Genomic DNA, 17,495 nt, shown 5'->3' on the forward strand with positions numbered 1-17,495 from the left:
TACTTTGTTGAGTTCATGATGCAATTCAATATTTTTTTTCACTTTAATGAAAATCAAGGTGAGCAATTTTAAGTTGAATGTGACATATTCAATGAAAACACCTGGATGAAGGGAGGGAGTTATACCGTAGTAACACAGCAAATGCACAATGCAGGTCAGTGAATGGCTTGATGAGAAAGAGAGTGATGGCCGACCTCCATGGTATGGTAATCACCATACCTTCACCAGACTTTAGAAGAATGTTCTGCTGCTGCATAGTAAGGAAACAGGCTTCAGGTGAATGTCACAGTCTTGATCCCAAATGTCCCCACTGTGGACAAACGAAGGGTTACCTTATCTTGTCATATCTCACTGAAACAGGACGTGTGTCTAATCCATGTGTCGTTGTCCCCCCCCCACCCCCCGTCAGTGGTTGGCAGGCGGCGACAGGTGTGAAGCCGCAGTGGCAAAAACAACAGCAGTTGCTCAGCAGAGACAGTAAAAAGAAAAGAATTGTGTTCACGTATATTTGGTGTTAAAAAACAAAGTTTGATTCATGCAGAGGATGTGGTATTGTGCCCAAGGCGCTCGGAGGGGAATTTATTTTGGTGTGAAAAGACTCTGTTGTGTGAGCAGCCATCACATGCTGAAGACTGAACCATCAGCCGTCTGGTTGGTGCACGACCCCCTCTACGCAGAAGGAGCAAAAGTCCTGCTGGAGAAGATGTGTGGAGAACACAGGGGAACATTTACCGATTGTTTTTTAGAGTTGGAGGAGACCAAACCAGAGCTCAAAGGAGACATTAGACTCAGATTCATCAGGCGGACACCAACGATACTCCTGTCTAAATGTTGGCTGGTTTTGTGAACTGTAAAACATTTTGGTATCGACTCAAGGAAATTGCATACAATGAAAAATGTCCAGTTTAAACAGTATAGCACACACATTGTTGTAGAAACAAAAACAGTACACATGAAAACAATAATAAAAAACTGAAATCAATAGACTTAGTACTATCTGTAAATTTCGTAGTGTTTGCCTCGAGGTTGGAGATGATGATATCACTCACCCGATGATAGCAGTGAAAGCAAATGGCCTGGATGAGTATTATTATTTTCTAGCTTAGAATCATGTATCACAATGCTTAACAATGTTTTTGAGTTATTGAGTTGCTTCAGATCAAAGCAGCAGTAAAAACACAAACAGATTCAGGAGCCGCGTCTTAATTCTACAGCCCTGAATACTTTTATTTATAGGCTAATTCTGATGCAGATGTGAATGAAGTCTTTGGAACCGTGTTGACTGGCCTGTCCTCTTCTCTCCCCCTCGTCCAGCTCATTGTGCAGAGAGCTGTGTTCACGGCCGCTGCATGGCCCCCAACACCTGCCAGTGTGAGCCAGGCTGGGGGGGCTCCAACTGCTCCAGTGGTAAGTCTTCCAGCTGCTGCTGTCTGTGAGCAGTCATGTCTTTGTGTGTGAGCTCTCTGAACACACAAGAGAAAAAACAGACGGTCGTATCCTCTTACTGACTGCAGTGTAGTGGACTGTACTGTGCACCAACACGGGAGAAAAAACACTTTGTCCTCACGGCTGTTTTTCTTTGGACTCAGACTCGAGTGTCATACTTTAATACAAATATGATGTACTTGTACTTTACTACCAACTATCAACAGTTCGAAGGCAGACTGTCGTGAATGTTGTCTTAAACGCTTGTCAACACCAGCTGTCTGTTTGTGCCTCCGTCACTGTGGTCTGGCTGAGCTCGACAGGCCGTAACTTGAGGCGGATTTTTCTTTTTCAATTGAATGAGTCTGCACAGAAGCTCATTTACAGTTTTTTCTCTCTCAGACATAAGCATAATCCATGACGCCCACACACACACTCTCTGCAGCCGTCACCCATCAGTTCTAATTTTTCACTTTCGGCCCGCTGCAAGTAGCTCCTTTATTTTCATAGCAGCATTGCATTGTGGGACATAAGAGTCCATCAACACCACATTAACACTGTGTTTTTTTTTGCCAATGTTGTAAATGTATTGCATCCTCAAGTTCACCACAGCTATTACAGCTTTAGTGAGCCACTGTGTCTGAGGTCATGTCATGACAGAATGTTCATGTCGCTCCACAGCAAAGTACCCGTTCACTCAGCGCTTTTCTGTCACATCCATACACTGCCGGAGGAGTGTCTTGCCCAGGGACACGTCGGCATGTGGCCTAGGGGAAAGCGGGCATCGAACTGCCAATCTTTTGTCTAGCGGACAACCGTCTCTCCCTCCTGAGCCACAGCCGCTCAAATTGTGGTCATTTAAAGACAGAAACAGGGTTCAGACAGTGTCCACACCATTCCTGCCCCTTCATATATGCATATTGCCAAATTCAGAGAGATAATTGAAGGACACCTTCTCCAGAGTGCATGCCACCTTAGACTGGGGCGACCGTTCACCTGAACACATTAGGATGGCCACTGTGTTAGTTGGTGCGACAAAGGCCTTCACGATCTGAATCTACCATCATCTTAAACACTCTCCAGTATCCGTGCACGGTGAATACACCGATGAATGTCATTGCCAGAGGGAAACCTCAACTGTTCACCTGTCACAGAACCACTGAAACGGCCCTCATGTCGGAACGTACAGTGTATTTCAGAAGAACGGGTAGTGGGGTGAGATGAATCATACAACCTGAAATACTATATTATCCCCACTCGCCCCATGTGGTCGGTCTTGTGTTTCCTCCTTCAAGCTCGGGTCCTCTACCAGAGGCCTGGGAGCCTGAAGGTTCTGCGCAGTATCTGAGCTGTTCCTAGGACTGTGCTCTTCTGGACAGGATCTCTGGATCTCGGATGTTCTTCCTGGAATTTAGCTGGAGCCCCTCTCCCAGTTTGGGGGGTACAGGGCTCCAGTTACCACTGGCACCACTGTTGCCTTCATTTCCCACATATTTTTCCTTCTTCCCTCTGTATTTTTCGAGCTTCTCATGTTCCTTCTTCTTGATGTTGCTGTCGCTTTGGATTGCTACATCTATTACTAACGCCTTCTTCTATTGTTTGTTGACCACCATGATATCCGGTTGGTTAGCCATCACCATTTAATCAGTCTGGATCTTAATAATTATAATAACAATAATAATCATACATTCTATTGATATAGCACTTTTCATGATACTCAAAGACACTTTACATATAGAAATATAAAACAACAGCCTTCAACAACCTTCAACTACAAGATGTAGTGATTTTAAAGCGGGATATATATAAAGCACAAATGTGTCAAGGCACTTCCCACTGGCACCTGCAACCTCACTGTCCTGATGGGAAAGAGGTATCTTTGGGTACAACGGCCTCTTTGGAGGGCTTCTATCAATCATCTCCTCAGAGGAGGAATATGCCAGTGCTGATGAAGCTAGCATTAGAATTGACTTTTGCCCTCATGCTTCTGCGTTGCATATCTGCCACAGTGGTAGCTTTAACTCATCAACACATTAGGACCATTGTTGGTGTTTGTATCAAGCTGACGAGACGTACTGTAAGTTCTAGTTTACATCCAACTTGCAGACTGTGTCCACTCAGTGACTGTGGCGGGTTATTTTCGTTTCTGATTGTGAGCCTGTGAATTTGCCTCCATGCAAGTCTATAAGCTGATATGCATGAGGAGCCCACAGGGTGTGCCCCTGCTGTCTTCAGTTTCAGCCTGTAATAAAGAATCCTATTGTTGTGTATTGGTCCCAGCGCTGTCATGGGCCCCACGAAGTACAGCCAGGCTGTCTGCTCTGACACACACAATATACATCTAAAAAAATATCTTCTGTCATTAAAAAGACTTCATTAAAAAAAAGTATAACTCGAATAATGCTCAGTTGTGGAAATAAGAAGTGTGATTTTGGAACCATAAGGTCGCCGGTGTGTGTGTAGTAAGCAAACAAACCATGGTACTGTCGTACATATTTACACTAATAATAGTTTGGATAAATAAAAGAGTGCAAGAATCATGAGAGTACATACACATTTATGCAAAAACTGCTTCAAGGGCTCCCTTTTAGATTATTGTTTGTAATTATTCAAGGACTAAGGTGCAGTCTGAACAGGTGAGTTTTCGGTCTGCGACGTCCTGATGTCAATGCGGAGCTCGTTCCACCATTGACGAACCAGGACAGACAACCAGAGGAGATTTAGTTGAGCAGTGGCTGCTCGCCACTCACAGTGAGGGAGTAGCAAACTGTTTGGCAGCAGACGGGCTCGGGTGTGAGTTTTGACCATGTACTGGATGTAGGAAGGGGCCTGAGCCCTTCGCAGCACGGTAGGCCAGTACCAGTGCCTTGAATCGGATTCGAGCCGGAAGCCAGTGCAGGGTGCGGAGGAGCGGTGTAGTGTGGGAGAACTTGGGCAGGTTGAAGACCAACCGGGCCGCTGGATTCTGGAAGAGCCACAGAGGTCGAAGGTCACATGGCACATGTCGGCAGACCAGCTTGGAGGGAGTTGTAGTAGTCCAGGCGTGAGATGACAAGCGCCTGCACCAATACCTGCGTCGCCTTCTCGGTGAGGAACGGCCGAAGCCTCCTGACGTTGTGGAGGATGAATCTGCAGCAGCGGGTCGTCACTGCGATGTTGGCGGCGAAGGACAGCTGGTCGTCCAGTGTCACACCCAGGTTCATCACCACGGAGTTCTCAATGGTGATGGAGAGGTCGCTGATGGGAGACGCCTTCCCTGGGAGGAAGAGCATCTCGGCCTTGTCCAGGTTGAGCTTCAGGTGGTGCGTCGACATCCACTGAGAGACGTCAGCCAGACACGCAGAGATTCGTGCTGCCACCCGTGTTGGAGATTGTGGAATTTAACTCCGCCATGCTCCCATGCATGGCCTCTAAATCAAGGCTGGACGTTCCCCACCCCTGCTCTGGGCCATCTTTTGTTTTGCTCTTGCGTGCTCACCTTAATATTTCTTATATATAATATATTGATCTCCTTTGTTGCCCTGAGGTCTGTCTGTCTATACAGATTGACAAGACAAACTATATTCATCTTATATTTTGATTCATATTGTGAATCAAATATTTCGATTTTTTTAAGTTTAGATAATATTTTTATTATTTTTTCCTATGGCAGCTTTTAAAATACTCATGTACATGGTGGAGAACTGTGTTTGTGTGTTTCTCCTACGAGTTGTTATCTTGACTCACTTGAGTCACCTACAGCATCCACCACCCCCTTCAGTGAGTCATTTCCAACTGAGACGGCGATGCATTGACTGTGTGTTATGGGTCAATGGGCTTCAACAATATGTCTGAGGATCAATTTGGGGAACAAGGACAGGAAATGGGGGAGGTTGTGTTCACTGGTGAGCAGGGATAATAGGAGGAGAAAACTAACTGTGTGGTAGGAAATGACCTGGGGCACTGGAGCTTGTGATTTAGTACACATGATAGCAGCACAAGATCCTCAGGAGGAGTTCAGCTTCCGGAATATAGTGAATAATAGCATGTAATGTATATATTTGTGAAAGATCCTCTTTTTTATCTTCGTATCAATAAACCTACTGTACTTACATGTGACTTTGTCATGCTGCTATTGCTCTTCGTATAAGTAATTTGGGATTTAATTCAACTCAAGTCACACAAATACACCAGCTTCCTTGTCTTCTTCACGTTGGTCTGGTACTGAGAGGGCTGCCAACTTCCTGCAATGTAAATTAAGAAGGCATGGTGCTCATTTTGTGCGGGTCTGGTACCCTTCAGTCGTCGGGTGCAAAGTTGACGAAGACCAAATGATATTCTGTTTAGCCAGGCCGACTATGCAGATGTGTCCATGTGTGTAAAAGTACTTGTGTGGGTTCATCTTGAATCTGTAGTGGGTCAGAGGAGGTGGCCCCGGAAACATTCGCGTTCACGCTGCTGAAAGAATGTGGCCAAATGTCGTCGGAGTGATCGGATCTTAGGACGCACTGAGGACGCATTCCCACCCATATTCATGTATTCATCTCCCCACGCCTGAAATACAGTATATTCATATATTCACACGTCTCTGATCCGTCCGAGATGGATGTTAATACCAGATCTGCACAGGTCCAGCGGGACAGTCCCCCACATCCAGACACACTGTCCCCACATCTTAAAGCTCGGGATGGACAGGGTCTTAGACGACATCCCCTCTAATACCTCCCTCGTTTACATGTGGCAGCCACAGTACTCCACAGAGCACTGTGAACACGCTGCTGGCCTCACGTCGGTTTATCTTTCCGTCTCGTTAGTAGAATTTTCTTCTAAGCAACCAACTGCAGAGTAGACCACCTCCTTCCTGTTCCCACCAGCAGGCACATGACCAGCGGACATGAATGGTCATGTTCTGCATTGTCAGGTGTGTTATTGTGGACAGAGATTATTTCTGATATGGAGCTAAAACGCTCATTTGGACGAAGACGGTTTTAGTTTTCGTGAATGTAAGCTTCTCAAATGAATCATGAGATGCGAAACAATAACCTTGAAATCACTGCGACATCGTCAGTCATTTTTAGTTCCGACAGCGTCACAGAAGACATTATACAATGAATAGAGTCAACTGAACGTGAAAGACAGAGATCAGAGAGGGGATGCTTAAAGAAGCAAACAGTTGATTGGCAGATCAGTTTCTTATTTGGAACCGATTGTCGGAAAATATGATATGTGGGAAAGGATTGACAGATTGATAGCTCTTTCTGGACTCTGTGGCTGGTGGTGCAGGACCGTTCTCCCCCGGTGGAGCGATTTGTCTGGTTCACTCCGATAACGAACGAGACTCTGGAAGGTCGCGGTTCGACCCCAGCTTCCCCCGGTTCGCGTGTCGATGTGTTCTTGGGCAAGACACTGAACCCTAAATGGTCTCTGACGGCTCCTCTGGCAGTGAATGAATGTGTGTGAATCTGACTTGCCCTGTAAAGGGCTTCGATTGGTCGATAAGACTAGAAAGGTGCGATGTAAATACAGACCATTTACCATGTGTTTTCCATATAAAAGACATTGCTGAACGGGGTGATATTGTGATCGTGATATGACCACATGACTCCGGAGGACACACATTCCCGTTCAGCATGGGAAACTGGGAGAACGCTGCAGATGTTTTTTCTCACTGCGAATCCTCCGTGTCAGCGTGAAAGGCGTTTTCCTTTCCCATGAGCGCACCATGCCTGGTAGACTGGGTAATCACTAAATAGATGGAAAAACATTCCGGTCCCAATCCCTCCTTATTGTGGAGGGAGAGAGCCGAGCCAAACCATCGGCAGCTCAAGTTACCGGCTCAAGACTTGTTTTGTTATTTTCTCCCCGTTGAAGTCTTTATCGGCGCGAGTTGGGGCGACTTCACGTATGTGGGGGTTTCACTGTCCGTCAAGTTGCGTTCAGATGTTGACTCGTGAACGTTACGCGGTCTTCGTATGTGTTTTCATGAAACACCCTGAGAGCGAGTTGCATCCAGCCTTGTGACCAAAGCCTGGCACAGCGCACTCTGTTTTGTTCACGGACCATGTTGAATGGGCCAGTGAAAGGGAACAGTGTGTTCTCCAGTGCGTGGATGAGGAGCCCCGAGCTCCTGGAGTCTGGCCTTTCTTCAATCTAGGTCAGGTTTCACAAAGGTGCCGGGATGGCCGACTTGAATGCAGGAAGGGTTTTACACGTGCATTTTAGTGTCTCCAATCTCCACCTCCCCTTTATCCCCCCGCCCATCCCCCAGCAGTCCTCTCAACTGTTTGTCACACAGGCCCGGACTGCCGCGGGAAAAGGAAGAGTGCGTTTTTTCACCAGGGCAAAGTGAAGTAGGCTAATGCAGGAGGAATAAAAGGAGCCTGTTAATCACTTGAACAACTTCAGAATGGTGCAATGGTCTGAGATGTTACTTTGCATGCAGGGCACAAACGCCAGACGGTGTACTGTGTGTGGGTACTTCTGTGGTAGAGGCCTGAGCATTAAGGACATCAAAATATCATCTCTGTGGCAGTACAGGATAATGTAATTGACCATTACCTAAATAAAATAAAATAGTTTGAACCCCTAAAACTGAGACCGTTTGAGACTTTTGGATATGACGCAGTCACCCACATCTGATCCCCGTCTCATCAGTCACGACTTCACCACCAACTGTCAGAACTATCTCCACCTCGTCCTCGGGCCAAGGAGAAAATTCCTACTTTTCACCATCGCTGTTCGTAGCGTTTCTATAACTAAGGGACCAGCAGGAGCAGACAACCTGCTCCCTGTTCCCAAATGACAACGTGTCATGTGATGTGTGTTGGGATGGAGGGAGACTTTTTCTGATTCAAAGTTAAAATCAGCCGTCTGGCAAGAGATTAAAACTGAAAAGTATCATTTCGGACATCTGTTCGTCTCTCACTACATCTCAGTGCAGCTTTTAATATCACACAACGTTGTGTACCTGAAATCCTAATTCACACCTTTGTTTCATCAAGGCTGGAGTATTGTTGATCATGTTTTTTTTCATCTGGATGCGGTTGTGGTGAGAATTTTTGACTAAATCCCAAAATATTATAGCTGCCTATGGCTGGACAATGATTATTGCTTAAAAGTGAGTTACATTATCATGTAAAGATCATCAAATCAGTCAATAAGTTGAATAGCAGGCTGACATTTGGTTCAAAGATCGGAGGCGGTGCTCTGTGTTGAACCTCGACACCTGTTGGACTGAGGATTGACCAGAAGTCCCCTGCTACTAGTTCACATCCTGGAGAAAAAAATAAGATGATCTGTTTTCAAAAAACCCAAACAAACAATGTTGCCACGGCATTAATCAAAAAAGGTCAGAGACTGTAACTTCTTCTTGACATTTGGAATTATAATCTACATCAGTGGATGAACGTTTGCTCAGAAGTTTATTGGTCCAGCCAGAGTTAGTTACTGCGATCAAACCCCCACATTAGTCAAGTGTATCTGGAAGATGATGCAAAGATGAAGAGTGCAACTTTTATCTCGAGTCCATCACTGTTTCCTGAGCGAGTTGGACTGAACCGAAAAGTTCGATCCCAACTTCCCGCAGTCCACGTGATAGAAAAAAGCGCACTAAATAGCAGTGCTGTGTGTGTGTGTGTGTATGTGTGTGTGTGTGTGTGTGTGTGTGTGTGACACACCAAGTGTACAGCACTTGAGTGGTCCATAAGACTAGTAAAGCTTCATATAAATTCAGTCCATTTCATGCCCGACTGTAGTTCAGTCGGCCCACTCACATTGAATAGATCAGTGTGTGTATGGGGAATATACATATACAATGCCATATATATTTGTCACGAAGTCACTGGCCACATCACTGCAATGAAACTTCCTTAAATGCTCAACCTGCTCAACAGTTATGTGACTGCAATAGTGTAGACACCGCAGGTCGTGAAGTCCTCGTTCTGTTCCCCTAACGAAGACTCTCACTTTGCCCTGAACTGAATATAAACCTCCATGATTAAAGGTCCGACAGTCCCGGTAAACCCTTCCTGACTCTCTCCCGTTTTTAACCCCGCTCATTAGAGGGCAACGGCCTCCTGACGTGAGCTCTTCCAGATGAAAGACGTCCAGAATAAACATGTGGTCCAACACGTTGTCAGCTCCACCATGTGGGTTGCAAGTCGCGATGCGAAGGCCAGAGACACGGCACAGCTGCTCCTGTGCGTGAGGCGTGGTCTGATTCCGGCTTAATGGAGTGGGGTTAGGTCGCGAGGGCTCATAGAATCAGATGGTTTTCATGACAGGCTTTGGTTTCAGCCCCTGGTTCAGGCTGAGCCGTGGCTTCATCAGGGACCATCGTACAGAAGGTTTTATTTTAAACCAATGAAATAACTATTTGGCCCATCAACCTACAATCAACGACCTCGAGTTTTGCAAATGTATTAAAAATCAATGTCTGAACTTTGTCATCTACAAAAGAGCCTTTGCTGTGGTGCTGTGCATCCACCTGGGTCAAATCTTGATTATTTCCCCCCCCCTCCCCTCCGTCTTTCCTTCAGCGTGTGACAGCAGCCACTGGGGACCCCACTGCAGCAACCGCTGCCAGTGCCAGAATGCGGCCCTGTGCAACCCCATCACCGGAGCCTGTATCTGCTCTCCCGGATACAGAGGCTGGCGCTGCGAGAGCCAGTGTGAGACGGGTGCCTATGGAAACGGATGCCAGCAGAAGTGCCAGTGCCAGAACGGTGCTGCCTGTCACCATGTGACCGGAGAATGCAAGTGCACACCAGGATACACTGGCGCTTTGTGAGTAGACGGGAACGAGTGAGAGTGTGTTTCTGGAAGTGGCTCGGAGGGAAAAGCCAGTGTCTTCAGGGAGACACGTCTATTTGAAATAATCAACTTTCATATTTCACATGTAAGACGTTTATCACAGCGTATAGGAGTATTTCCGCTTCTTTTGTCCCATGATGTACAAACTGTTACGAACATGTGATGCAGATGAAAGTGACGCGCTCATGTTTGTTCACCTTCCACCTGGTTCAATGTCACTCGAACTGAATTCACCTGCAGCAACAAAAAATAATGAAATCCCATGTGGGACCTTGACAAGTGGACGGATGTGGACCTGTTTTCTTTGCCCTCACAGCTGTGAGGACCTCTGTCCTCCGGGGAAACACGGGCCGCAGTGTGAGGAGAGATGTCCGTGTCAGAACGGCGGAGTGTGTCACCACGTGACCGGAGAGTGCTCCTGTCCTGCAGGATGGATGGTACGTTTCCGTCCACTCAGGAGATCGCCATCATCAGATTCCCCTTATGTTAGATCATTAGTTATTACAATATGGAACAGAGATGAATCCAGGGTTAGGACAATTCGTTTAACTTTCCTCAGCAGGCCTCGAAAACAAATGTCGATCACCAGCTGAGAGTCTGTTTGTGTGTTGCCGTTGGCTGCTGTGTGCAGGGGACAGTGTGCGGCCAGCCTTGTCCAGAAGGGAGGTTTGGACAGAACTGCTCCCAGGAATGTCAGTGTCACAACAACGGCTTCTGTGTCCTGTCCACTGGACAGTGTCTCTGCACCCCTGGATACACGGGAGAAAGGTCAGAGCTTCTTTCACAGTTCAGTTCCCTCCGCGCGAGGAACCGTTTACAGCAGCGGCTGGCGGATCAACGGAATGATGGGTTTCCACCTACACATGTCCCCAGACACAACATAACTTTTGTCCCAGAATTCAGTCGGGACCATTACTCAGGGTCTAGTCATCTAGTTTTTACATGACGTCACGACCCACCTTAGTCTCAAATGGCTTTCACGATCTGCGAAAAAATAAGATAAGACAAACATTCTTGAGATACTTGTTCATGCAATATTCTGCTATGCAGCTTTAAAAGTGGCAACATTTCATTCCTGGATACTTAAGATCGACTCATGTTTCTGATTTTATCATTGGTGCGACAGACTGGTTGGTGAATGTAGAATAATGTTTAATGAATGAGTGAATAATTTTGACTGTGGTGACTTGAATCAATCACCGATCGATCAAATGTCATTTGTACAGCCCATGATATATATTTATATATGAGTAAATTAGCAATGTAACAGAAGTTAGAAGTAGTAGTAGCACTATCATTGGTATTGATGCTTTTGATTTTTGTCGACCTGCATGATTTCGCAACAAACTTCAAGCTTAATATTTAATTTATTTGATTTAGTTTCATGGCAGAGGATGTATGTACGTCTTGACACGACCTCTCCATGTTTGATGTGACAATATACTCCTTATAGCATGATGTATCCGCTCAATCAATCAATGGATTGGAGCGATAGCAGCATCAATTATTCTATTGATTATTATATGTATTTCCATTTTCCCAACAATCGCTCATCTAAGCAACTTCAAACTTCTTAGATGTATTGCTGAAGACAAAGGATATATGGTGTCGACTGTGAAGTTTTTTTACGAGTGGTTATTGAGAAAAATTGAAAAATAGAAACATAATTTTTATTTCAATTGTAAGAGTTTGTGGTGAATGAGTGGGAGGTGAGTCGTACTGTTGTCCACAGATTGTGGATTATTGGGATTACTCGAAGTTTTGAGAGAACATAAGAACATATTTCCCCTTAAAAGAAAAAAAGAAAAAGGAATAACAATGACAGATACATATCCAGCCTAAGAGATGCTAAACAAGTGATACTAGTTAGCAGAACCTGTACTATTTATTGTGTCATATCCAATTTCTCTATTTTAAGATGCACGTGGTCATTTTGTCCCGACCGGACCAGATTGTGACATGCTGAATCAAACAGAAATTCAAATGAAATGATGTGTGTGTGCTCCACTCCCCCACTTCCTGCAGAGAGAGCAGAGTATTTACGCCGACACATTCAGCAGAGCACCACACAGGGCTTCAGGGCTTCAGGTCCGTATAATTAGCAATATCAGAGAGCATGCACCATATACTTAAGCAGACCAGTGACGGGACAGGAATAGTCCTTCCAAGTGCAGTTTAATGGCTAAATGAGGGTTTAAGGGAAGCCGAGCATTATGGTATAGCACTGTTTGGAAGTGAGCTGGCTATGGCACACCCAAAGCCACTGGAAACCATTATACGGACGAGAGAGGAGGGTGGGGTGAACGGAGTGGGATGGCCCATGCTGCTTGCTGGCAGCTCTCCTGGAATGTGACTGATATAAAAGGATTTAATACATTTTACTCTGCTGTCAGCTGCCACTGATGTGCAGATGTCTGGTCCAGTGCAACCGCCACGGTGCCACCGCGAGATGCTTTAATATGAATCCTCAGTGTCAGGGAAACAGAGCACTGTCCCACATCTCTACGCCTCCACGTGTCCTGTGAGCGACCGGCGGCCGCTCATTCAGACACTATGACAAAGCAGAACATGCATATATGTGACCCGAAAGCAAAAGGCTTCAAACCCAGAATCATGAGTTTCATTAACAGTCACAACATGAAGAGAAACCCTCCACCGTTCAGATCAATGACCGTGGATGTCGCCGCGTCTCTTGGGTTGAACAGGTGCCAAGACGAGTGTCCCGTTGGTTCCTATGGTGCCGGTTGTGCAAAGACGTGTCGCTGTAAGAACAACGGCAAGTGCTACCACACCAACGGGATGTGTGTGTGTGAGCCCGGATACACGGGGGAGGTCTGTGACGCGCGCCTGTGTCCTGACGCCCGCTACGGCCTCCGCTGCGACAGGAAGTGTCCGTGTCACCCCCACAACACACAGAGGTACGCGTGATGTTCTATGCCATATTCCAAAACACAATTCACACCATTCAAAATTGAAGAACCAGATGTCAGAGGAAGTCTTGACGTGTTGTAGGTGTGACAGCAGGCGGCCCAGTGAGGCTGCCACAGCTGGCGGGCCGCATGTGTTCTGCTCCTCAATGGGCCTGCTGTGTCCCACGGGCCAGCTGTCACTCAAACACACTCACTCGCAACTACAGGCACATTCCACCTGTCGCGCACACACACACACACACACACACACACACACACACACACACACACACACACACACACACACACACACACACACACACACACACACACACACACACACACACACACACACACACACACACACACACACACACACACACACACACAGCCGTCCCTTCAGTCCTCCAGTACTGGCCCCTTAAGTCCCAGTTTGGTCCCAGTTGGACTACGGTGACTCCGGTCATTCTGCTTTTCAATGTAATGGACACATTTCCTCGCCTTCTGTGTCTGAGTGTGACAAAGGTCTGTTTCACGTTCATATCATGACGAGCAAGTAGACGCACAAACGCGAGGCAGCCAATCACACCGTTTCCACCCTCCGACACAGCCGGTGCTTTATCGCCCATCTGACTCTGAACGAGACCAAAACGGACAAAACGAACATCTGGTGAAGAAGACTTGAAGCTAGAGATTTAACCATAAACTCATCGGGAAAACGTTCACTGACGTTATACGTCATGGGGAGGATTGGCTAATTTTCCGGACCCGGCGACCACGTCCAGTTTTCATATACAGTCCCTGGGCCTAAAGCAAAGATTATGACGTTGAATACGTTGAATCCTTCATCAGCTGACTATCAGCTTTTTAAACCACAGGACCTTGTCTTATCTCATTCAGCTAAAAATACATAACAAGTTGTATCATCGTTTACAGTGCTGCTGGTACATGAGTTGTTCAGTGTACCATTTATGTTTGCCGAATGAAAATGCAGTGGAAACCTTATGACCACTGTACGTCCTTTTGTCACCAGCTGCCACCCGATGTCAGGGGAGTGTACCTGTCGGCCTGGCTGGTCCGGCCTCTACTGCAACGAGACCTGTGCACCGGGGTTCTATGGCGAGTCCTGTCGCCAGGTGTGCCAGTGCCAGAACGGTGCCGACTGCCACAGCGTGAGCGGCGAGTGCGCCTGTGCCCCGGGCTTCACGGTAAACTCCACATGGCATGTTAAGTGTAGTTGATTCATACGCCGATCAGCATCTCATCTCCTCCTCCACCCGCCTGACTCACAGACCTGCACAACATGTGTCCACAGTCCGAATTCCATTCGCTCAATCAGTTCAGCTGAAAGCTTCCGTCACTCAAACGGTGGCTCTTTAGCCACATCTAGTGGCAGCACTTAGAACCTGCAGCAATCTCTGCAAATGTTCTTTTCCTTTTTTTTCTGTTATTTGTTTTTCAAGCAAGGATGAATAAATCCTACTACCTACATTACATAAAGTATGGTATGGAAAAAGGCAAGCAAAATAACCTTACATTCAACAGTCAGTTTATTAGGTACATGCAGAATCTATCTAACGAGTTTCACCACAAGCTGAACAACCTCGATGAAAGAGGAGGATTAGATTAAATCCTGTGTTCCCAAGTGTATATTTTAGCTGCACACGTAATCACACAAATAACTCTCTTACCATGGAACTGCACCGAGCTCAAAGTGGTGGTTTGAAATCCGTGGTGTCTCACATCTACCGACTACATCTCAGGGTCCCAACTGTTCGGTGCAGTGCCCAGCAGGGACACACGGAGTGAACTGCTCCTCCGGCTGTAACTGCAAGAACAGAGCTCAGTGTTCACCGGTGGACGGATCCTGCTCCTGCAAACCAGGTGAGGAGAGAGAGAGAAGAATTTCTATTCAATTCCATTCACTTTGATTTGCAAAGCGCCAAATCACACTTTTATTTAAAAAGTCTGTGATGATAATGGTCTGCTGTGATAGTTGTCGCCATTTTACGATCCTGTTCCTCATCACGTACAGTAGCATGTATTCTCTTCTCTGTCGTCTGATTCGCTCTGTTCTTGGATGCCTCTCTCATTCGAGGCAGAGTGGAATGATGAAACTCTTCTATTCTTTTGAAGCAAACGAATCAGTCGCTCAATCAAAAGTAAGGGAGGTGTGTGTGTGTCTGGTTTCACCAGGGTGGCACGGGGTGGACTGCTCCATCAACTGTCCCAGTGGGACCTGGGGTCTGAGCTGTAACCTCACCTGTATGTGTGGGGACGGGGGCTCGTGCAACGCCCTGGACGGCCACTGTACCTGTGCCCCCGGCTGGAGGGGAGACAAGTGTGAACTCCACTGCCAGGTGAGAGGACACGGATGATGACAGTGGTACAGTTGGTCTCATCAATATCTGCCGTCCCTGTTTGAACACATCCCTGTAGAGACAAAACAACTGCTCACATCATGTGATGGTCCTGCTCCTCCCCTCCTCAGGACGGGACCTATGGTCTGGACTGTAGAGAGCGCTGTGACTGCAGTCATGCTGATGGATGTCACCACTCTACTGGTCACTGCCGCTGTCTGGACGGATGGACTGGTAGGTCACTACACCAATGTGCATGTGTTGCTGGTTTGTCTATGTATGCGCACAGATACCTGTCACGATAATTACCTAATCGGCTGTCATACACCACATGAACATGAACCAGAGAATAGCCATTGTGTTGACATGCATGTATTTTGACATAAAAATAAAAGTGGACGTAAGGCACTGAGGTGAAACTTGGCATGGCATAGAGAAACAGGGCTACACAGAACTACACGGAGATGAACAGGAATAAACAGACGAGCCAACGGAGGCACAAAGACTAAATACACACAAGAGGTAACAATACACAGGTGAGACACATTGGGAACAGGTGCAGACGATCACAGGTAACGAGACACAGGTGAGACACATTGGGAACAGGTGCAGACGATCACAGGTAACGAGACACAGGTGAGACACATTGGGAACAGGTGCAGACGATCACAGGTAACGAGACAAAGGTGAGACACATTGGGAACAGGTGCAGACGATCACAGGTAACGAGACACAGGTGAGACACATTGGGAACAGGTGCAGACGATCACAGGCAATCACAAGAAGCGTAAAGTAACAGTGAACCAGACACAGGAGCGCAGGAAACGAATTACAAAATAAAACAGGAAATACATAACTCACAAAACAAACGGGATCACGAGAAAGTAACTTTAAATAAACAGAGACACACAACGAAGGCCCATCACAGAAATATAACAGTATATATAACATATATAAAGTCCACAAAGTTCATAAAGGTGAACTAAAGTTTCAATGACACTGACCAGGAGAGTACAGAAGGACCTGGAGTTAGAGAGGGTCGTCCACAAACCGGAACGTTGAATGTTCATTGTTGTGAATGTGTGTGTGTGAGTGAGTGGGTGGTCCACGGAGAAGAGCTATATGTATTCCAATTTGACATACTGATTCTAATTATTTGTATTGGTGTGTGTGTGTGTGTGTGTGTGTGTGTGTGTGTGTGTGTGTGTGTGTGTGTGTGTGTGTGTGTGTGTGTGAAGGTATTCACTGTGACAGTGTGTGTGCAGAGGGCCGCTGGGGCCCCAACTGCTCCCTCCCCTGTAACTGTAAGAACGGCGCGTCCTGCTCTCCAGACGAAGGAACCTGTGAGTGTGCTCCGGGATACAGAGGCACCACCTGCCAGAGGAGTGAGTCCACCATCTTCACTTCATGTCCATAGTTCTGTCCATCATTCCTATTAGTATTTATCTTGTTTTCTGCGAGTTCAAAGTTGATTAAAATAAGGTCATGATACGTACTAACTCTGAGCATGGGGTTATGAGTAAATGACCTGTCTTGGTGGTGACATCATTCGCTGTGACCCTGCAGATGGAGTGAGTTGTGCTTTGTGTGTTGCAGTCTGCTCTCCGGGTTACTTTGGTCACCGCTGCAGTCAGACCTGTCCACAGTGTGTCCACAGTAATGGACCGTGTCACCACATCACAGGACAGTGTGACTGTCTGCCGGGCTTCAAGGGGACGCTGTGCAACGAGGGTGAGCACCAAAACACAGCACATTCAGCCTGGTGACCCCACAGTTACAAAGGTCGGGCTTCAGCCCACATAGTTTTCTAGAGGCTGGAGCAGTTCACGGCTCCTAAAGACAACTGCTTGCATGAGTATCCCTTTAATTTCTCATTATTATCTTCACACAAGCTAGATTTCCCTGCAGGGCATCATACTGTATACTGTAAATGTTTGAACTAATCAAACATTTGGTCGTCGTGTCTGATGATATCTGCGACGGGATTTTATCGTGAATGATGAACACACTC

General features: G+C 46.6%; 1 protein-coding gene across 1 annotated transcript in view; it reads left to right on the forward strand.

The window, feature by feature from the left end:
• Positions 1-17,495, forward strand: part of megf10 (multiple EGF-like-domains 10) — a 34,237-nt gene that overhangs the window by 9,895 nt on the left and 6,847 nt on the right. The window contains exons 5-15 of the mRNA XM_035625240.2: positions 1,315-1,407; positions 9,942-10,188; positions 10,532-10,652; positions 10,847-10,983; positions 12,921-13,133; positions 14,158-14,332; positions 14,888-15,008; positions 15,321-15,484; positions 15,616-15,718; positions 16,723-16,869; positions 17,081-17,215. Of these exons, the coding sequence (XP_035481133.1) occupies positions 1,315-1,407; positions 9,942-10,188; positions 10,532-10,652; positions 10,847-10,983; positions 12,921-13,133; positions 14,158-14,332; positions 14,888-15,008; positions 15,321-15,484; positions 15,616-15,718; positions 16,723-16,869; positions 17,081-17,215 (1,656 nt within the window). The remainder of the gene's footprint in view (positions 1-1,314; positions 1,408-9,941; positions 10,189-10,531; positions 10,653-10,846; positions 10,984-12,920; positions 13,134-14,157; positions 14,333-14,887; positions 15,009-15,320; positions 15,485-15,615; positions 15,719-16,722; positions 16,870-17,080; positions 17,216-17,495) is intronic.

The sequence above is a fragment of the Scophthalmus maximus genome, chromosome 2, assembly GCF_022379125.1.
Source record: "Scophthalmus maximus strain ysfricsl-2021 chromosome 2, ASM2237912v1, whole genome shotgun sequence".
NCBI lineage: Eukaryota > Metazoa > Chordata > Actinopteri > Pleuronectiformes > Scophthalmidae > Scophthalmus > Scophthalmus maximus.